The 23,086-nt window shown below is 31.6% G+C and overlaps 2 protein-coding genes and 1 non-coding gene across 3 annotated transcripts; 1 reads left to right on the forward strand and 2 right to left on the reverse strand.

Moving 5' to 3' along the window:
• Positions 1–866: 866 nt before the first annotated feature.
• LOC137806122 (tobamovirus multiplication protein 3) lies at positions 867–11,449 on the reverse strand. The gene is made up of 11 exons (XM_068606081.1): positions 11,077–11,449; positions 10,890–10,980; positions 10,707–10,759; positions 9,700–9,792; positions 9,505–9,576; positions 5,287–5,359; positions 5,154–5,199; positions 2,630–2,693; positions 1,893–1,946; positions 1,731–1,808; positions 867–1,279 (listed from the first exon to the last, which is right to left on the reverse strand). The coding sequence occupies exons 1-11, from the start codon at positions 11,245–11,247 to the stop codon at positions 1,187–1,189; spliced, it is 888 nt and encodes a 295-aa protein (XP_068462182.1). The 5' UTR covers positions 11,248–11,449; the 3' UTR covers positions 867–1,186.
• Positions 11,450–12,433: 984 nt separating this feature from the next.
• Positions 12,434–17,708, reverse strand: LOC137806123 (oxoglutarate-dependent flavonoid 7-O-demethylase 1). The gene is made up of 4 exons (XM_068606083.2): positions 17,370–17,708; positions 15,882–16,120; positions 13,754–14,078; positions 12,434–12,865 (listed from the first exon to the last, which is right to left on the reverse strand). Exons 1-4 carry the CDS (start codon positions 17,616–17,618, stop codon positions 12,599–12,601), a joined length of 1,080 nt encoding a protein of 359 aa, XP_068462184.1. The 5' UTR covers positions 17,619–17,708; the 3' UTR covers positions 12,434–12,598.
• A 4,589-nt stretch (positions 17,709–22,297) lies between these two features.
• Positions 22,298–22,370, forward strand: TRNAR-UCU (transfer RNA arginine (anticodon UCU)). The gene has a single exon. It is a non-coding gene; the product is annotated as a tRNA-Arg (tRNA).
• Positions 22,371–23,086: the final 716 nt, after the last annotated feature.

Consider the following 23,086-nt stretch of genomic DNA (forward strand, 5'->3'; position numbering starts at 1 on the left):
ATTAAATGTAATTATACTCAGCTTGAAGATACTCAATAACCTTTTTATTTCTTGTATTTTTTTTATTTATTCTTGTAAAAAAAGTTAACAAACTGATACCCAAATAACCCAGATATATGAATATGTCAATTCAATACTATTTGACAAACTAAAATTATTTTTTTACAATATAATTCAATCGCTTTTCAACTCGTTAAAATGTTTTTTTTTTTATTAATTTTTGTATAGACAATGACATTAAACAATGTTGTTGCACGAATCATCTTATTTATTTTAATTTCTTATTTGGCATTAGAAATATTTAAGTCGTAAACTTCTCATGTAAGAGCATATACAATTATTTTCTGTAATTGTATTTTCCTAAAAAAAAATCTTGATGTTTATTTTTATTGCCTAATAACAATTCAAAACTATCATTCCTGAAGGAAGATAAGTCAAACCAAACATTCAAACACTAGTGACCGATAGCTCATAATAACATGACCTGAAGATGGTATATAAGAATCATTGGTTAGGAATCCTAAGTCCACACCATAAATTCCGGAACCAAGCTACAGAGTTTAACCTGAGGCAAACGTCAGCCAGGTATGCATTCTTTGATCTTCAAATGTCTTGACATATAGAAAACAACTACTGAACATGCTTGCTTTTTTTTTTTTTTGAGTAATTGTAATGGCATTTAGTATTCAAACAAGGTAATTTCATGGGGAAACCGTTTTCACCACTCAAATTTGTTTAGGGCAGAGACTCGACTCCAAGTGAAATTTGAAAGATCAAACAAATGAAGAATCGAATCCACCAAAAAAATATAGCTTCACTGAAGAAATGGAAGTAGGATATGTAGCAAGTTAATACGACATAGAACATGAAAGGAAGAAGCAATATATTTTACGAACTGGTAGCAGTTAAAAACACTATTTATACAAGATAACACTATCACCTTCTCCCAACTATCATCGTATAAAACTGCTGGATCACACAACTAAAAATACTGTGCTAGGGCCAAAGCTTAACATCTAAGTGATAAACTCTGATCAATAGGATTGAGAATACATGAAATATATCACGTTCCATGATACAAGCTTTGACACCGGTACATTGAAGACTGACTTGTCTCTACTCTAAAAAATTACCTTGGACTATAATAATCATCCAACAAAATAGTGAATACTGATAATACCCTTTTTCAGCGAATTGAGTGATATTGTGTGATACCACGCTTAGGTGGGAGCTTCCTCAAAATGAAAAGGACCAAAGAAGAAGGCACTATTTCCACCAGCTGCAACAAAAAATAGGAAAACTGTAAGAGGAATAGTGGGAGAAACTTTCTAAAGTACCAGACAGAGGAGTAGAATGTAAGTAGAGAAGGGTTCTAAGAATTCAGGGTAGAAAAAATATAGACTAGGCACAGGATATGTCAGCCTTCATCACACAGCTTAAAGAAAAGGAAACCCGACGAGTATAAAGCAGACACAACTAAAGCATGATAAATGGTATAGCATTAGCATAATAATTAGAAACAGTAAGGAGCCAATGGCCTCGGAGCCTGGTGGCGTATCTGTTGGAGGAAGGAGAGCAGATGATGTTCAAAGTTGGGATTCAATAACCTCACACCATTTGCCCACCTATATTTCCCTCCTATCTACCTAACCAATAACTAAAAAGAAATGGTAAGGAGTATGGTAGTATAAATACCACAATAAAGGAAGTAAAGAACACAAATAACTTACCAGGTAATATATAAAGTTTAGAATAGGATGATCCAAGACATCAAGGTTCGCATCTTTATCAAATGCATTGAAGCACATCTGATACAACATAATGTAATCAAACTCAATTTAGAAACCAAGCAAACAGAACTCGCTAATAATTAAAAATAAAAGGGGGCTCACCATAACGCATCTGACAAGGAAGCATAAGAAACATATGGTTGTCACATAGCCAACCTGCAATAGAAGCATCATGTAGATTGTCAGAATATCTACAAAATATTTTCAGATTATGTACAAAATATCCATCTAGCATACCGTCATATTACTATTCAGAGTCTATATTACGTCTTTCTCCTTTTTATTTCTTCTCTCCTTTTTCATTGTATATGTATAACTTTAACATGAGATCTTAGTATCATCGAACATGATTTGGTCCTGACAATAGTTGGTTTATTAGTTTAACATCTGAAACTCCTGATGTCTTTATTCCTATGATTCTCCTACTTCGTGCGAAAGTTTATACTTCTACTCTACTTAACTATCGTTTAACTTCTTCCTGGAAAAAATAATTATTTTCCCAAAGTGTATCCTGTATCTCTTTGACAAATGCTAACTGCAGTGCTAGCAGGTAGCACAGTTTTCCCAATCATGCCTCAATTCTGGCATTCTCTTTCTTATCAATGCATAAGTTTAATGGCACTCTGAACTGCATATTCCCACTCCCACATAACTCGTTATTATTAATTATAGTTTTCTAAATTACACTTCCTAACTATGATTAAATTCCCTTTCGTCTTTTTTCTGGTTACCTTGCTAGAATCATTTTATGATCTTATATATCTAAACTTAAGGTAATTAATCATATCAAGACATTTCATAAGTATATTTCAAAAATATTTCATCATCAAATTGCATACCTCTTGCAGCTTCTTACGTCGCCCTTTGGATTCAACAGGAAAGCGTTGTAGCATTAAGAACAGTCTGTAGAATGTCAAAAAGGGGTTGCAGGAATCAGAAAAGGAAGAAAGAAGGTAATACATATGGTATGCAAAAACATAAGTATACACAATTCAAATTTTCAATTTAAAAGGAGAAGTTTAAAGTGCTAGATTTAGTCTCTTTGTCTGCCTTAAAAAAATTATTTTTTAAGGAAGAGGAAATTTCGTTAGAGAACAAGACAAGGAGAAACAGAAGGATAAGTTACACAGAGCAAACAGAGAAGCAAATTCATATAGCAAGCCACTGTAGCTCAAAAATATCTTCTTTAAAAAACATGGATAGAGCACTAGATAAGCCATTATGTGAACTAGAAACAAAACAAATAGTCTAGAGAAACTATGCCTCTAAAATATGATTTTCTAACTAGCATTGTCAGGGAGTTGGTTCTGATTTGAATCATGTACAGTACTTAGTAGCTTGGTAAAGGGAAATGCCATAATCTGTTTCCCATTTAGTATCAAAATTCCAAGACAGCCCAAGCATCCCTCTGTAGGATTGTGAGGCAGCAACATAGCTCGCAGGTAAAAATTATGATAACTTTATGCTAACACATTTAAAACAAAATAGTGTTTGAAAATTTCAAAATCTCAGAAAGCCACTCACAGTGCTGTCCAAATCAGGGTAATATAAAAAGAGACCATGCCTAACTAAAGACAAAATTAGCATCCTTCAACTTGTTAAGCTGGTTTCATGTTTATTTTCAAAAGATCTGTCCAAGTTTCAATAAATTTCTAGTTTGAGTATAAATTGTCCATACTGGTTTTTCCACATTTTCAAATTGTATCTGTTTCTTTATCTTCACATAAACTGAAAATTTATTCTGAATTATTTCTTTGGGGTTAGGCATAACAATTTGAAGGTCAATATTTCACCCCTCCTCTCTTCCTCCCCGGTGCCGAAAAAAAAAAATCACATACGAAAACTGTTCTCACTTGATTTTGCTTAGTATATTTGATGAAATATGAAAGGAAAGCAATCCTTGATGAAACAAAAACTGTTTTCTTCCCCAAAGTTTTACCTCATTTGCCAAAAAGTCAATTCTTCCTCGTCAACAGACCAATAAGGAAATTTAAAGCTCAAAAAAATATTTTGTTTTGGACTGGGGCAACAAGAGATCAACAAAAATGATTTGATACCCATTTGTAGGCCTCAAGTAATTTCATAATGCCACTTTCCGGCCAGTTAATGTTAAAGCCTTTGGTGAAACTAAAGAATCCAATATTTTGTTGTAGTGTAAAGCATATACAATTCTTTGGTGTGATACAACTGATACGGTATTAGTGATATGAGAAAACCATTGGCAGCCCAAATAAAAGCTGATCAGATGGAGGATTGTCAAATAATTTGAGACAGAATAACATTGGGTAATACTCTTGGTGAACCCATTAAAAAGGACATATCTAAACTAACAGTCTTCCTAAACACTTGGTATTGAATTGACCAAATGGCATAATTTGATCCGTCTAAACTAAAAAAGACTTTTTAGTTGTTTTTAACTAGTTAGTATTGTAACTTGAGTTTTCTGGATAAGAGTGTTTCAAGGGAATATCCACATTTAAAAAGACATTATGCATTGCACTACAAACTCCCAACACAGTAAGACATTGTCTTTGCTAAGACATCTTCTTACAGGGACTACAGCAGGTATAGAAACAATTCACCACAAGAAGTTATTATACTGATATTTAATATTCTTAACACTACATCAATCAAATCAACACATCACATGACAAACATCATGCCATTTATCAAATGCTACAATTATTATTATCCCTTTTATTCTTCTTGATGGATGTCTTAGTGATATTTATATTCCTACCACCTCATAGAACCAAGACCCCACAACTATCAGAAATTTCAGAGACTGGATACCAAATAAAGAAAATATGTGTTGGAGATTTCATATCGATTAGTGATATGATCAAATTATAGTATATAAAAGTGCAAACCTCACATTATAAGTCGGTTTTGTAAGGTTGATTATGGCTTAAAGTCCACTTTTTAAGATGATATCAAAATCTATCCTAACGAAGCTTGTTGGACTTAATGAGGTTTGTTAGACCTATCATGTCATCCGTTATTGGAAACCCCTTTATTTCCATGCTTGAGATGTCCAATCCTCAACACAAGGGTGTGTATTGAAATCTCACATCAACTAGAGATATGATGACCTAATAAGACAGTTTTGTGAGGTTGAATTATACTTAAAGTCTACTTTTTGAGAAGATCAATCAAGACACAAAGGTACAATTTATCTTGGAATTGAAAATAACTCATCTGTAAACAAGATCTCAAACATGTACCACGAATTATTTAATTCGGATGAAGAGCTCTACCATACCCACATCAATAGCTTATAAAGTTAAATTTTATCTGCTATTGAAAATTACAACAGAATTTTCATTACAAGATTGGACCTTGATATGAGTACAGATAAATTACCTTCCACCATAAAGAAGAAAGCCAATGGCTGCAAACAAAGAGACCCCTATTGCAACATATTATATGCATTAGCAAAGACTGATATAAGTCACAATCAATAGAAATGAAAAACCTAATTCCAGTATAGACAAACCTGCAAAGAACACCTTAGAAAGAACGAGCAGTCCGTTGATAGGTTTCCACCACAATATTAACCATAAAGTAATCTGATGTAAATTGACCAAAAATCAAGTTGGGTCAAATTCAACAAACTTAAAACAAACAGAACCTAAAACTTTTAATGCATATGAACTAATTATGACACAAAAGATAGATACACTGAATATTAAATGTTAATTACCATCAATTGATAGAACCACTAATAAAATATCTAAGGTATATGTGAGGAGAGGGGAAAGGTGCAATGCACCTGATCATAATTACAAGAGAGATTAGTCTAACTAACTGTCAAGTTGGCAGTAGTGGTATAGGGCGTGTATGAATTTGTATGGTAAAATGAGGGTATGCGGAAGGAGACTTGCGAGGGAGCTTGGACCTCTCGAACCTGCCCAGATTGTCATTTCACTATACATATTTTTTTATTGCTTCTTGTATTTCCCATACCAGCTCTATTATCATCTTGATACTGGCTAATCCCTCTAGATCCACACATTAAGCAAAGTTGTGAAGCCACAACCAATCACAACTATGGACAATTAAACCACTAGTGGACCATAAAACAGATGCACTGAAACAACCTCCAAGATTATAATCCCTGTGAAAAAAACTATTACCCGTTAGGACCAACAAAAGAAACAAATGAACATTATTGTTTTGACAATTGTTGGCAGAGAAACCCTCCTACATTCACTGCATGATCAAACAAAAAGCCTGCTTAGGCATCTCCCAACTCAGGAAAGGTAGAAATAAGCCAAAATGCATTTGTTAATGATAGGGACTTGGATATTTTAGAATGCCTGTCTCACATCGAGCAGTATAAGATACTTGGTTATCCCCCTTAACAACAAGCTTTTAAGAGAGGGTTCCCAAAGTGCTTCAATTTATCAATTGGTATTAGAGCTAGTTGTTGATATCTCAAAAAGGGTTATGTACATAGGGGTCTGATTAGTAGAGGGTTTTAATCAACAAAGAGTTGAGTAAACTGTAACCAAGTAAAGTATCGTAGAGTATGAGCCATAGAGACATGCTCAAAGGGAACTGCTATGGTAGAAACTTGGGTGCTATGGGATGCCTAAGTCTTTTATTGATTAATACAAGATGTTCACTATAGTATTTAAGTGTCTTGTTCTACCCCTTTAGCAGCTAGTTTTTAAGGGAGGATTCTCCAATTGCTAGGGGGCTTATCATATCAGCTCATTTGTTCACCTCAACAAGTTAAAGTAGAAGCCTGTCATTTTTCACTATCTTCAGTTGACAACCCTCAACCAAAGACAAAAGAGAGAACAACCAAGCATTTCAATATCCCCCTAATCCCTTCAACTTCCCAATTCAAAAGTTAGAGAACTTCCCATAACCAAAATAGTTGCTGAAGAACCTCAACATAGAGATCATTTTGAAAGTGAGTGGAGCAATCCAGTGACCCTCCTTACATGCAGATTGATTCATCGTGTTGATTCAAAAGCTTGAAGCTAAAAGATTTTATGCTTCTACCACCTTGATCCAAATAACTATGACTTGATTTGAATGTTTAATGTTGTAATTGATGTTTGTTATTGTGTAAACGGTTCTATTGCCTTTGGTCATGCAAAGATTGTGTAAATGAATCAATTTAAATTCCTTCGTTAAAGGTTAACTGGGAAAGAAAGTTTTTATTGAATTAAAAACAAATTTAATCAATTAAAATGTTCTTCAAGATACAAAAAGCAAGAACATTTTAGTTGATTAAGATTATTTTGAGAAAGTTTCAGAATATTTTCAAACATCTAAGGAGAGCTCCATATTTGTGAAAAACAATTTTTTCTCAGTTCCTTCAAATGATTGAAAGATTGAAGATCATTGATTAAAGAATCATCTTGAACGTCACCTTTGTGTCTCTTGTTTTCATTTCACTTCCAGGATATTGTCTAGGTGGTTTTTTTTTTCATTTTACTACTTTCTTCGTGTTGTAATAATCAAAGTGTTTTGTAATTGTTTTAACTGTCATTCAGAACTTTAAATACTTGTAATTGATGTATATTCAGTATGATGAAATGAGAAAATTCCTCGTTTTCTCTTCTCTCTATTGAATGTAAAGGGATTAGGCCATAGTTTCTGTTATTATTTTCATCTATAAATAAACAACCTCATGTGTGTACTCTTGGACCACCCATAAATATTTAGTCTCACGCACGAGTAGGCAGCCTTGATGAGGGGGTGTTGGAGATACCACATCAACAAGAGCTAAGACCAATTCATAGTATATACATGGGTGAAAACCTCATCTTAAAAGCTGATTTTGTAAGATTGAGTTTAGTTTAAAGTCCACTTCTTAAGACTCTCAATTAGTGTTTCTAGTGAGTGTGTGTGATGTAACCGTGTGTGTGTGTGAGTGAGTATTGTGTTGTGTCACAACAAAGTGGTATCCAAAGTTGTGGTTGTGGGACTGTGTAGGTGTGAAAGGGCAAGTACTCTATCGAAGCATTGTTGCGGGTGTGCTTCATGGTTGTGCTGGTATACCGAGAAATTTGCCCATATTTGATGGAAGGATTATGAAAATTGGTGTGTTGAGGTGGATGCAATTCTTGGCTTTCAAGAAGTTGATCAGATTGTCAAGATTGGATTTCAAGAATCTCCCAAGAATGCTGGAGAAGAGTTGAAGGCTGTTTTCAAGGAGAATAAGAGGCTGAATTGTAAGGCTAGGGAGTTGCTTCATTAGTGTGTTTCTGCAACAATTTTCCAGAAAATTTCAAAGGCTGCCACATCCAAGCAAGTGTGGGATACTTTGAAGCAAATTTATGGCAATTCTGGAAAAATAAAGAAGGTGAAACTGCTATCATTTAGAAGGCAGTATGAACTTCTTTCTTTGAATGATCAAGAAACCAATTCAAATTATTTCAGCAAGCTTCGAGTTTTGCTAAATTTAATGCGGGTGTGCGTGATGAGAGTATAGATGATTGCAAGGTTCTTTAAAAGCTACTTCGAACCCTAACTCCTCTATTTAATCATATTGTGGTTGCAATTGAAGAATCAAAAGATCTTGAAGTCATGACTGTTGAAGAATTACAAAATTCTTTGGAGGCACATGAGCAACGTATGATGGAGAGGAAGAATACTGAAAAGATTGTTGAACAAACTTTTCACGTTAAGACCAATCAGAACAAAAATAAGTGTCATGGTTGAATGAGTAAAAGATCAAGAGGAGGTAGAGGTGGTGGTAGAAAGAGAGATTAAAACTCTCCAGATAATATGAATGATGGCAGTGGCACTGAGCAAAAGATATTTCCAGAGGTGGAAATCAGTACCCAGGCAGAGGAAGAAAGAATTTTGACAGAAGGATGGTGCAGCGTTACAACTGTGACAAGTTTGGTCTTATTCTTATGAGTGGCAGGACAACAATACAAGCAAGAAAGTTAAGAAGAGTGATGACGAACACTTAGTACAGAATGACGAAAGTTCTATTTCAAACCAAGTGTTGCTGATGGTAACCACAAATTGTGATGAAGAATGTTCTTCTTGGTATCTTGATGCCGAGTGTTCCAATCACATGACTGGAAATAGAGATTGGTTGATAGATCTTGACTCCAGTGTTAAGAGCAGTGTGAGATTTGTTGATAATAGTACCATTGCAGCAGAAGGAATTGGAAAGGTAATGATTACACAAAAAGATGGAAAGACCGCTTATATGCATGATGTCTTGTATGTTCCTTCAATGAAGAATAATCTATTGAGTAGACGGGCAATTACTTGAAAAAAGTTATACCATGACAATGCAGCAGAATCATATTGAGGTTTATGATTCCAAGCAACGGCTGTTACACAAAGAACCTTTGTCCAAGAACATAACCTTTAAGATAAGTCTTGATACTACTGCAATTCAGTGTTTATCAGTTGTTAATGTTGAAGCAGAAAGCTGGTTATGGCATTATAGGTTTGGCCTTTTGAATTTCAAGAGTTTGAATCTATTGAGTTGAGAAATGAGAAAATGGTTAGTGGCTTGCCATCAATACATTGTCCACGGAAGACTTGTTAAGGTTGTGTGATAGGAAAGCAATCCAGAATAACCTTGCAATCAACTAAAATACTATCCTATATTGGATACTGCATAAAATCGCCCTTCTAGTAACGTGTACAGTGTACTGAGTCATAACTAAAGTCAAACATCATTCAATAGTTGATTACATACACAAACTTTGTAAACAAATAGAATTTTCACCTGAACAATATAAACGATGATATTAATTGTGTAGAAACTTGGTTTCAGTCCATCAGTCGATACAGCACGTGCCTGCAAAAGCATTAAACACAGAGGCAGTATCAAAACCAGACAGAAAAACAAACTGCCATGGAAAGAAAATTACACAAGGCAAATAACCCACAGGGAAGCAAATGCACAACAAAAAATACTTGCCTGGTAATAAATCTCAGCCCAGAACAGGACCAAAATTGCATACGTTGTAAAGAAAGCAAGACTTGGCACGTCAAGCAAGATGTGTTGAACAATCTACAAACACAAGGAAACGCAGTGAGTCAGTGTAAGAGTGAGTCTCACATCCATAAATAGAAAATAATAAAGAGTGAACCATCAATTTGGTCCTCAAAGTTTTATTCTCTCTCCTAAAGCATTGAATGTTATGAAGAAATTCCTAAAGAATTGTGACATTTGTTCTGTTAGTCCCTTTGTTAATGAAACTGTTTTAAACTTGAGTAGAACATGTCCATTTGTCTCAAGAGTTTATCTCATCTATCCCTCTCCAAAATAAACGTCAATTCAGTCCAAAATAAAAGCAACACATAGCACCACATTAGTGTTCTAAACACGAAGAATTCTGTTTGAAAAGAGAAAAGACATTGCTTCCGTTAGCACCAAATAAGTATATGCATTTTCCGTCCGTGTTGTTTAATATAAGAACTACTACTCAGCGAAGATTTTGAAGCACAACTATTTTTAGTGAAAGATATTAATCCAACTTTTGGTTGTCAGAATAATTATGTACAAAGACCCTTGAAAAATGACACCAAGTAAAGCAAATATGCAATTCTTCAACAAAATAGCTTGCTCTCATTGTAATAAATCTTTAACTCTAGTTCCTAGAGTGTTTTACCCTCATCATACTCAGACATTGTTGTTGTTCGTTATGTTCACGGTTATTGGAATTTGAGATGGTAAGGGGCTGAGAATTATATAAGATGCCTACTTACTTTAAAACACCCTAACCTTGGAATTAAAAAAGAGGCGTAGATGTCATAAAACTTTAAGAAAAGGACTACATATTATTCTTTTTATGTTTTGAGAGTTCAGTAGGAGAGAAAAAGTAATAATTCGATCACTGAATTGATGGTTTACTGGAATAATAAACAACTAATCTGATGTGACGAAAATGGCACAAATTAAATGCTACATTCCATTCCCTATACCTCTGGCCTCAACCTCTGCACGTTCCGAAAGAAGATGAAAACTACACACCGAACTGCAAAACCAAAAAGAGTGCATAATCCCTTAACAAAACGTCACATCACATTAATAAGTAATAATTCAAAAAATCACTTCAAAGAGATAAAAAGAACTACAGAAGAAAAAAAGGTTTGAACGATACAAACCCGAATTCACCAAAAAGTTGAGAAAGTGAAAGACCTTCTGAGTGGTCCAACCGTACTCCGGAACTCTCCATTGTATCCGAGTCAGTTGAACCTAAAATTCAATCAAATAAAAATTAGAAAAGAAATTGAACAATTAGAGATATGTTATAAAACCCTAATTCGGAATTGAAAGAGTGCGCGACGATACCAAAGCTACGGTGGCCACGATACCGTAGAGTACGGCGAGGGTGTAGAAGATACGATCCTGCCACATCGGAGAGTCGTCGACGTCGTGCCACCAGTTGGAGGCGTCAGTCAGCTCCACCGCCGCCACGGCCACGACCTCGGCCGCCGTCGCCGGCACGCCGTCGTTGCCCATTCTCGAATCGACGGCTGGTTTATCACACGCGCCGAGAGTGAAGGAAGAAACGATGGAGGGAAGAGAAATCAGTGGCGTGAGGAAGTTTGTGTGATATTATTAACAAAGAATTAATGCGTGTACGCGCGCACGTACGTGAGCGTGAGTCAGACGGTGCGAACGAAGATGGCACACGATTCAATAATTAATATTTAATATTTCTAAGCTTAAATTAATTGTTGAGTTATTTTTATAGATACATTAAATTTATCATTTATTTTTTACTTTAGAGATGGACCAAAGCTTATGCCCCTTCAGAAAATGTTTTTTTTATCTTATTAAATTCTTATAATATTTTTAATGTTTTCCGTTTAATTTCTTCAAAAATACTATTCTTATCTTCCTTTATAAGAAAAATAAATAAATTCATAAAAACTTAATTCATAACAATCTCTTGCTATTCTTTCTAAAATACCATGTTATTATTATTATTACTATAATAAAATAAAATATGTATGGAGATGGTAATGATGTAAATAAGGATGCGAAATTAATTAAAAAAAAATTGAAAATGATATTAATGAAATAAAAGTAGTTAAAATTTGGTTTTCCTTTCAACCTTGTGTGAGATTAGAGGACGATAATTTTTAGATAACTTGTCCAGAATTCATTGGTGGAAGAAATTAAGAATCACATGTTTTTCATTCATCTTATAATGTTTATTATTATTTTTTGTTAAATAAATATAATTATTATTGTTATTCTTTTATTGCTTACCGATAGATTTTGAATTCTATTTACCGAACTTGTTATTAAATTTGTTGAAAAACAACTTGAATAACCTTGTCTATATCATCATTTTTTTGTGTTAAACGGTATAACGTCGTTTTTTATAAAATTTGTTTTAGTTTAATTACAAAATAATTGTTACGAGTGAGTATATAAATTCTGGATTTACCAATCTGAAAAACAAAAAATATCTTTTAGAATGATTTTTTGTCTTTCAGATTTTCTATTCTGGAAACACCATTTGCTTATGGAATGTCTATTCCAGAAACACTTTTTACTTACGGAACTCCTATTTCAGAATCACCCAAAACTACGAAAGGATAATTTTGGTATTTCAAAGAATATAGGGGTACAGAAAGAAAAATGTAGGGGTACAAGAAGAAACTTCCCTGAAAACAATTATTCATGGCATGCAAGATTCTGAAAATTTCTTAAAATTTGTATTTGCTAGAATCGAAATCTTGTGACGAATAACTACACATATGAAATTGAACCAAAGCCACTATATATAATTATGATGTCTTGAAGATTATTTAATTATTATCACATTTCCATTAACTACAAGGCATATAAACTCCACAAGCTAGTTTTTGATGTTGTCACTTTGGATTCTCAAAACATTGTTTATGAAAGATTTGGCACGATGCTGAGGTGAAAGGTAGCCTTTGTAGAAATCTGCCACCCCAATTGTTTTGAAGAGTGGTGGTGTTTGTGGAGTAATAAGAGATGGTGCAGGACCTATGTTTCCATTCCAATCAGGCCCACTGAATGTTGCTATGCTGAACCTTTCTTTCACTGAGTTCACCACTGCTCGATGCTCAATGCTCCTATATATCCCATTTGTCACTACCTGTTCAACCATATACACATAGCAAAGAAAGTAAGGTTATAAAGACTTGACAAGTTACCTTCAACATTGAAAATAACTTGCTTTGGTAGAACATGCTCAATGAGGTTTTTCATTAATGTAGTTATTTTTTTAAAAAAATTATGATTTTGGATAATTTTTTTTTTTACGAAAACAGGTAAATCGTATCCTATGGATATGATTTCAGAGTGAAAGTAATTCCATTGAATACGACTTTGGGACTGAAAAAGTATGCGTGGAAGTTGTACTATAACAATACGACTTTCTTAGCAGAAGTTGTATGACATTTTAACGACTTATGTGTAAAATATTTTAATTGAAGTCGTATCCCTTCTATACGACTTCAATTGTATTATTGTGTAATAAAATTGTCTGAGTGTCATATGACTTCAGATAAAATATTTAAAAAAAATCAGATTATTAATTAAAGATGATCGTTGGTTTGATTGTTTTGGTTATTGTGTTTTTACATTTTTAAGGTTTATGAAAAAAAGGTTGTTAGAGTCTTCAAAGTCAAACTTTAAAGTTGAGAGAATTTTACAAAATTCTTTTATTTTTAATTAAATTATTATTTGTATTGTTTGAAATTGAGAAAAAAAAAATAATATTAACTACATTGTCATACAACTTATCTTAAAAAAAGTCGTATTGGTATGGTACAACTTCTACGTGTCCATTTTGGACCTCAAAGTCGTATCATACAACTTTCATTCTAAAATTGTATTTATACGATACAACTTACCAATTTCTGTAAAAACAATTTTTTTTTACTCAAAATCATAATTTTCAAAAAAAAATACACTACTATGCCAAGAACACTAAATGATGAAGTGATATATTAGGTATATATATAAATTTGAATCACTATACCTCCAAAACATCTCCAATAAAAACCATGAAAGCATTTGGGAGGGGATGAACAGGAATCCATGTTCCATCTTTTTTTAGTTGGAGACCTTCAACTTCATTGCCTTGGAGAAGGATGGTGAGTGCAGAAGCATCAGTGTGAGGTTCTAGGCCAAAGACATTTTCTGGTTGAGGACAAGGAGGATAGTAATTGATCTTTATTGCTTGTCCTGCTTCCCCTAATGACTCTTTAATCTCCTTTGGTCCTATATCAAGTGCTTCTCCAATCACACCATACAAGCTTATGGCAAGGTCTCTCATCTCCTTGCAATAAACCTCTAAATTCTCCCTGCAATGTCCAACATTATCTTATCAATATGTGATTTTCAAATAGATCAACTTATGCATACCCTTTATGAACATTTTATTTATTAAGTTCAGTGATACTACAAAATTGTAATTGTGATAAAAATTTTACAGTTTCAGTGTGAAAAATATTACACCTACCTATACAAAAAATTTATGATATATGATTACTCAAAAGTCAAAATTTTAATACAAAAAAATCTATTATAAAACAACATATTGCATCTTTCTTTAAATATTACTTGAAACAATTTTATTAAAGTCTCTTACATCCATAACATGTGTAGTTAAACCAAGATTCATAAGAGTATACAAGAGTTAATATCACTATAAAATTGATATTCCTAATTAAAGCACCACAAAATAGCAACTAAACACTTCCCCGACTAAACGAGCTAGCTAATTAACCTGCGGTTCAGTTTGACCTTGGCACATATGGGTATCAGGCTAAACGAACTAGGTTAACAAAGTCAACTTTTATTTAGGTCACTATTTTTGAAACCTAACTTGACCTGAATCATAGGCTACACGGGATTAACCTGTCATGTTGGACCCATTTTGACAAACCTAAATACTAGAGTTTTCTTTTTCTTTCATAATAACTTGCCTCCAAGTAAATAAAGCTAATAACCTACACTTGTTTTATTTATTCAATTCCTGTGTTAAAAATGTGATGAAAGTTTTGGATTGGAATTAACATTTATGTTGTAGTTTTCTGGGTTTTTTTATAATTTTCGCTGAAGCATCAAGTTATCGCTCAAGTGACACTTAAGTGATGGTCATCATTGTTTGCACTGAGCATTGCTGCTTAAGGGTCACCATGGTTGCTCAAGCGACAATGATCCTCATTCAAGGTATTACTTATTCCTTAAGCAAGAGAGATAGTGAAACAATTTTCTCTCCTCTAGAACTCTCATCACTCAGTGACAAGTAGTCGTTCAAGCAATAAAGCATCAAACTTTTTTAGTGTATTGTGGAATTTGGTGAATTATGCAAGAAGTCATGTTGCTCAAGCAATGATGTGATGCTTGAGTGATAAAAATTTAATATTAACTCTCTCCTCTAGAGTTTGGTCATTCAAGCAACAAATATATGCTTGAGTGAGAAAGATATTGTAACAATTCTCTCTCATTTTGAAGTTGTTTTTACTCTAGTAACATGAGATTTCTCAAACGATGTGAGGTATCATTCAAATGTTGGGTTCCCAACTTGAGTTAGGGGTCTTCCTCTGTTCTATGAAGATAGGTCACTCAAGTGAGGTTGTCACACTCAAGTGACACATTCCTAGTTGTAATTGTATATTAGAATCTATTATGAAAATTAAATATTTTAGGTTCACTTATAATCTAAATCATTTAAATTAAAATATAACGTATTGAGAAACTGAAGGAGGTTTTCCATCAAGGTTTGTAGTGCAGGTATAATGAACCACCATGATATAGAAAGTTGACGATGTTGATACTAGTTAGACATACTTAATACAAATCTTCCTGAAAGTATAAGTGTGAAAAATTATCCTAATGCCACTGAAGATATAATTCAAAATCCTTGTAATATTTGTGAATTATATATAATTTATTGTTGTAAATTGTGTCAGTGTTTCTTTGAAAAAATTAACTCACCTTTTATACTATATTATATGTGTTACTACTATATATACTACATTATGAAGAAGTGATCATGTAGGTAGGAAAATGTTCCCAATAGAATTAGGAGTATGATTATTTTGTTTCTAGCAATGAAAATTTAGTTATAAAGAAAGAAAAAAAAAGATATTAAAGAGCACCTGAAAGGTAGTGGTAGATTAGGAAATAGGTGGGGGTTCCTAGAGTAAGATGGAAGAGTTAAGATGTAGAAGCCATCTACCCAATCCTCTTTAGGCTTGGCAATCATTTGCCCAAATCCCTCCATGTCTCCCTCTTTTTTCCAAAGCTTTTTCTTCTCTTCCATTGAAAGATTGAACAGTTCTTCAGCTCCTCTCTTCACATCTTCCACCACTTCGATGTTAATTCCGTGATTAATAACCTGTTTTACAAAATCACAATTTGCAAATTCTGTCACAACATGATTATGAATGTGTTCATCATTTTAAATCACTTCATTCACCTTGTTGGACTTTTCTATTCTAATTGGTGTTTGGAACTTCTGGTGTGTATGAGGTTGGTTTTATGATTTTGCTCTAGGCTTTTATTACGGGTGGGTGATTGTTGGGTAGTTTGGTGGAGTTTGTCAGAAGTTGGCTTTAGTGTATTTTGTATAAGGGTTGAACTATTCCTGAAGTGGTTCCTATTTATTCATTTTTTATTGTTAATAAAAAAAATCACTTCATTGTTTTCGTCTTTATTTGTATTGTTTTGCTTATTAAAGATATTATAGATGGTTAGAGTAAATACTTAATTTAAGTCACGTTAAATTTCACCACCAGATAACTGTTTAAATTATTTATTAATACAAATTATTCATTAATCTATTTCAATAAAACAAATTGTTAAGAAAATAAATAAATATATAACATTTCATAAATATTTCAACCTATTACAATCTATATGCAAATTATTATTATTCTTGCGTAACCCAAAAACCAGAAAAAAAAAGTATTTTTTTAAACTACAATTAACAAATCCCTAACTTAATTAAAGAAACTATATCTATTACTGTGTAAATAAAAAACAAATTATATATGTATTGAATTTAGTAGGAAACAAAAAAAACAAAAACACTATTTTGTTGCTCTTCAAAACTCACAAGCACATACATATTACTCTTAAACACTCTTTTGGTGTAATTACAATTAACATATCAATTAAAACCAACTAAATTGATCACATTCATAATCATGGCATATTACTTACAAATTCGTGATTAATTTCGATGGAAAAAAAGATTTCTTTAACATCCTATACAGTAAAAACATATACTTAACACTATATTATAATAATATAATAATATTTAAAAATAAAAATAAATTAAATATAATTAAAATATAATTTTATTATTCTGTCAAGTTAATGTTATTTTTTAGTGTTTGTTGTTTTATCATATCACCACCCTTTCTGTTTATCAACAAATTAATTCCATTTGCATATCATTTTATTTTTCTTTTAGTCTTCTGTACTTTTTCAGCAGAATTTATTTGCATATATATTAACTCTGAATATGTGTAACATACTGTTTTAATTCATTGATGATGAAAAGTGTATATTAGCACACGTTTAATATGATTACAGAAAACACAAGAATGAAACAGAAAGAGAGAGATTATGCAGATACGAACCTGAAAGAAACCCCATTCTTTGCATGCAAGGTGCAGGTTCTTCAGTTCAGGAGCCTTGAGTTCTTGAGGCAAGAACAACTTAGTTAGGTCAATGACAGGGATCTGAGGCAAAGAGTGTGTGTTAGATGAAATTGGAGGGTCAATATCTGGACGAACATATCTCTCTGGAACTTTGCTTAGTGCCTCCTTTGCTAGTTCTTTCACAGAAGGGTGTGATCCAATCTCTGCTGTTTCTGCTTCCATGTTCATCAAAGGTTTTAGGGTGAATGTTCCCTTCTCTGTCAACTCTTTAAGGCAAGAGAATGATGTCAAATATGTGTGTGGATGTAGTAGGTATATATTTACAAATTGGTACCCTTTTTTTAAAAAAAATTATTCTTTTGTCTTTAAGTATCCAATGGTGTGACTTTTAACCTAATTGGTTCATACTTAACCTAATGAGTTGGAAAATAGTAATAAAAGAATAAAAGAAAAATTATCAACAAATAATAAATAAAATAAAATAAGACACTTCAGAAATGTCTCGACTCTTATACAGAGAATCCTAGATCAAACTTCTTAACACCCAACCAACTTAGGATCTAACAGATATTACAACACATCAGTCATATTGACATAATAGATCGAGGAACAAGAACACAACAAAATTATCCTTTGATCTATATGTTTTCGATTAAAAACATGTGATTTGTGGTAGAATGAGTTAGTGATTCGTCTGCTGTTTTTAAAGAGTTGTTTTTTTTTGTTGAAGATGTATAAGAGTTTGACCATCCTTAAAGTGATTTATATTTATTTATTTTTCTGGTTGATAAAAAAAACACGAATTTTTTTTAAAAGAATCAAATGAAAAATGATTTTAGTGATTTAAATTACAAATGTGTCAATTAGATTGATTTTTAAATACCCAGAAACAAATTTGAAATGTTTTTTTTTATATTAATTGACTATAATTAAAATCATACATTGATGATATTCAAAAGATTAATTAACATGATTGAAGTAAGAAATTGAAATCATGTGATGAATAAAAATGGAATTAGGGCAATTTTATTATAAGAGATGCATATGGATTTTGAAATTGTTTATTTATTGAAGGGACAGTTGAGGCTTAGCTATGATCCGTTGACCTCATAAGAATAATAATGAAATGAAATTAGGGATTGATGTTAAAGAAAGTATGATTGTGATTATGAATTCTTCTGCAAATGGCTTAGCTGGGGTGGCTTGTTTTCAGGCGCAGCCATGGGAACATATGCTCAACAAACTCATTTTCTAAAATCACATGCCTTCAAATTTATCTCATCTATTTATAGCTGGAAAACAAATAATCTTTTTTATTAAATTATAATAAAAAGTATCTTAACATGTAAATCTTTTTGTTTAATTTTAGTGTCTCTAAAGTTTTTTTAAAAAAATAAAAAAATTGTCTCTTACGTGACAGTATTTTTTTTCTCATGTATAATCATTTTAAGTAACATCTATTAATGCTCATGACATTATCTCAGCAATTAACACCTCTAAAAAAAATTAAAATTCATAAATAAATACTGTTTATTTATTTATTTTAAAACAAAAATTATAAAATAGTGATTTTTATTTTTAGAAAAGTGGAAATAAAAGAAAAAGTTTTGTAAGACTGAAACCGAACAAAAATAATCATTACAAATTTATAAATGGAGAAAAAAATTTATTAAAAAGATTTTTTTATAGAGTACGCAGTAATGATTTTTCTTTTTAAAAAAAATCTTGCGTTAGTTATATGCGAAGATGTTAATTTACATATAATTTATTTGCGATTATGATAATAGTTAAGTATGATAATATTTAAATATTACACACGTTTAATATTATATAAATATAAAATTTAACTGGATGTAATAAACTATCAGACAATCATTAAAAAAAACTAATTTAAAAAAAAAAAATTAATTACTATATTTAATTAAATATTATTTTAAAAATTAAAAAATATTAATATAAAAATACTTTCTATTATTAATATATAATTTTTAAATCAGTATTTAATTAGTTACTAAAATTTTAACTATTAATATTATAAAACTAATTACTAAAATTTTGATAGCTAATTAAATATCAATTTAAAAATTATTTATTAATAATATAAATTAATTTAAATATTAATAATTTTTTTATTTTTAAAATAATATTTAGTTTAATCAATAAAGTAATTAATTATTTTTTATTTTTAAAATTAGTTTTTATTTAATAACTTTTTTTAAGTAATAGTATTATAATGGTTTTCTACGTTACTACGTTGTTCAATAGTACATTATCACATGTAGATCTTCAATCGTACACTAGTTGTTTTTGTAAAAAATATTTTTAAAGTCATAAGGATGTCAAAGAAAAAACAATTGATAGAACATAATACTATAAGAAAATACAATATTAGTGACAGAGCAATTTACATTTTTGTGTCCCTTGGTTTGTTTAGTTTCTTTTTTTGTAAACCTTTTATAAAAAATTACATTATAAATTTAAAATTTTAATGGAGTCAGTATTAGTGATCCAAAATAAAATTTGGTAATTAATAATTTATTTGTACTATGAGAAATGAACCTTCTATTCCATTAGTTGGGTGTGCTATAATATATATATATAAAAAAGAACAGAATTATGATATTGTATTGTAGGAGTGATAAACAAGGCAGAATAAATAATGATGATAAATTCCTACACTGATTTTATTTTTAAAATAATAAATATTATTTGTGAACAACTATTCTGGAGCATACTCTTCTTCCTTGTCAATATCTGTTTTCTTCATTAATTATTTTCCTTGTTGTGAGGAATGACGTGTGCCTCTGGTTTAGTTGTCACTACCATGCTTCTAATAAATAAATTCATGGTTTTCAGCAATGCTTATCTTTTTGCATGTCTTCCTTACTTAAGCACAATTTGTTTTTCTTATTAAAGTAACATAAAAATGCTTTGAAGAATTGACTTAGTAAAGTTTTGATAAAGAATTCTTATATAGTTTAGATTTTTTAATGTTAATGTATATTACATGGTCTCACTATATCGTTTAGTCTCTTAATGTTTCTTCAATCTTAAACTGACTAATGAAATCTGTACAGGGATGATCGACCGGGGCTGTTGACCCGGCCAACCTACGCAACTAGACTTCACCTTAAGCTACAAGGTCGATCACATGGCATACGTGGCCGATTGACATAAGATGCTCAAGTCAAAAGTTGACCCAATTAGCAAAGGCTAACCCATGGTTAGGGAACGACCTAATCCAACCCTAATCGCTAAGCAACCCCCTAATCCAGCCCAACAGCAAGGGTCCATCAAGGTAATATAAATATCACGCATTCCAAGGAAAAAGGTGTGTCATTATCAACAGTATTCTGACAGCCAAATACGATACCCCACTGACTTGAGCGTTGGAGTGTCATCTACAGGGGAAGTTGGAAGGAGGAGCGTTGAACGCGGCTGAACCGACCGAGTAGCACCTAAAGTCAATAGTTCTCCCTGTCCCCAAAACTAGTTCGAGAACAAAATCGTTTAATGAGTAGTTTGTTTTATTAAGAGGAGTATTATTCAGTCTTTTTTTCGTTAGTTTTGAGTACATTTTACGTGTGTAAGTTATAATGATATTTGTTCTATAAATAAGAACTTGTATCTTCAATAGAAGTTAATTGAGAGTTGTAATTTAGAATAATATTTTGCATGAGAGTTTAGTGAGAGAGAAATTGTTAAATTCTAATCTCTATTATAGTGAATTCTCATATGGACGTTAGTTGAAGTTCATTAATACTCCAATTAAATCATGTTAGGTGAATCTAGGCTTCATGCATCCATGGCTGAGAAGGACAAGAAAACACTATCCGAGAAAGTTCATAAAATTGTTCTAAGCCTATGGTGGAAATACATATTTTATAAGATGTTAACATTGTAAGAAGGAAGGTCACACAAGAAAGTATTTTTCCCAAAAGCATAAAAAGGTTGAAAATCTTGATGGAGGAACAACGGTATATGAACAATCTTCCATATTATTGGTTTTGTTATGTGTGTGATGACCTATGTTATTTGAAGGAATCACTCAAAAGAGTCTTGGTTTATGATGGAGCTAGACGGTCTACCATAGATGCTCCTATAAAAGGTTTTGTTAACTCATAGTAATGTTGGGTGTTTTGTACAATGTAAAGTGTCTCACAAACTACATTTTCACTACTTATGATACCACTATCAATTGGAAGGCAAGTCTCTAAAAGGTAGTGACTTTGTTAACCACTGAAGCTGAGTATATTCCCATGACAGAAATTGTAAAGAAAGCTTTATGGCAAGAAGTTGAAGATGCAAGACCATAATTTCACCGTCTACTATGTAAAGAGCAATGCAATACAATTTATCAACTTCGTGTTATAATTAAAGGTCGAGATCAACAAAGGTGAATTGAATAATCACTAATTTTCAAAATAAGATGACAAATAATTATTGAATTGATTGATAAGAATTCAATAACCTAAATCTATGACAAAATTAAAGATTAGTTAAAAAATATTTCAAGATACAAAGTATTTAAGAAGTATATTGTGTTTTTTTTATCAACAATAAAAAATAAATAAATAGGAACCACTTCAGGGGTGGTTCAACCCTTATACTTGATACTCAAAGACCAACTTCAACTAAAATCCACCAAACTAACAAAAAAAAACCTTGCATTTACTACGCCTAACAAACAACTTCAAGAGACCAACCTCACACACTCCACACGTTCCAAACATCAATCAGAAAAGAAAACTTTTTACTATTTCACTTTATAGAAAGAATTACATCCAATTATCCAAACATTTTGATTAGACAAAACCATTATATTTTCAAGTTTATGTAAAAAATCTTCAAGAAAACAATACAAAAGATGTTTTATAATGTATTCTAATACATAATTTATCACAAAGGCGCCCATGGCCTAATGGATAAGGCGCTTGACTTCTAATCAAGCGATTGTGGGTTCGAGTCCCACTGGGCGTGTTTCTTCTTTTCTATTTTTTTTTATTTTCTGTTTATCGCTTATGATAAAATTTGTATTTAAACTGTTTTTAGGTAAAAACAATATTAGATTAAAAAACAGAATCCAATAATTTGTCAATGACTTAAAATAGTGTATTTAAGTTTATAATATTTTTTTCTTGTCAAAATTCTTTTATCTAAAATTCTTCAATGCCCGTTTTGTACAAAAATAAATAAATAATCAATATCTATAACTTTCTAATTAAGCTATATTAAACTATTTGTACTAAAGGTAAAAAACATGTAAATGGAATATTTTTACATCAGAACAAAAGATGATTATCATTCGTCATATCAAGAGATGATTATTAAGTAAACGAACGTGTGAAGCAAAAGATGAAGGAAGACATAACTACGAAGTCGAGAAAACACGTAATTAAGGAGAAAAAATTACTCTTTCGTAATATTTGCAAGTACATTTTTCAAATTAGAAATAATCTTTTAGATTAGAAATGATCTTCAATCCAACATTATCTATCAAAATTTCAAAACATTTATTTTATATATTACATTACATAAACCTTAATTTTCTATTTGAGAAAACAAAAACTTAATAGTACCTCCTTTTAAATTTTTCTTATTAGTTGTAATTCTATATAGTGTTATTACATTTTAACAATGTCTTTTAGATCCTTTCTCTCTCTCTCTCTTTTTCCATGCAACCAAACACCTTCTAA

This window comes from Phaseolus vulgaris, chromosome 3 (genome assembly GCF_051622355.1).
Source record: "Phaseolus vulgaris cultivar YP4 chromosome 3, ASM5162235v1, whole genome shotgun sequence".
NCBI lineage: Eukaryota > Viridiplantae > Streptophyta > Magnoliopsida > Fabales > Fabaceae > Phaseolus > Phaseolus vulgaris.

Bases quoted from the DNA above. Each gene is read 5' to 3' on its own strand.
- LOC137806122 (XM_068606081.1), bottom strand. From the start codon at position 11,247: ATGGGCAACGACGGCGTGCCGGCGACGGCGGCCGAGGTCGTGGCCGTG. The intron at 10,981-11,076 runs GTATCGTCGCGC...ATTGAATTTTAG, and splicing joins TCGTGGCCACCGTAGCTTTG to GTTCAACTGACTCGGATACA. The intron at 9,577-9,699 runs GCAAGTATTTTT...ATGCTTTTGCAG, and splicing joins GGGCTGAGATTTATTACCAG to GCACGTGCTGTATCGACTGA.
- LOC137806123 (XM_068606083.2), bottom strand. From the start codon at position 17,618: ATGAACATGGAAGCAGAAACAGCAGAGATTGGATCACACCCTTCTGTG. The intron at 16,121-17,369 runs GTTCGTATCTGC...TTTGTAAAACAG, and splicing joins AAGAATGGGGTTTCTTTCAG to GTTATTAATCACGGAATTAA. The intron at 12,866-13,753 runs GTATAGTGATTC...ATGGTTGAACAG, and splicing joins TTATTGGAGATGTTTTGGAG to GTAGTGACAAATGGGATATA.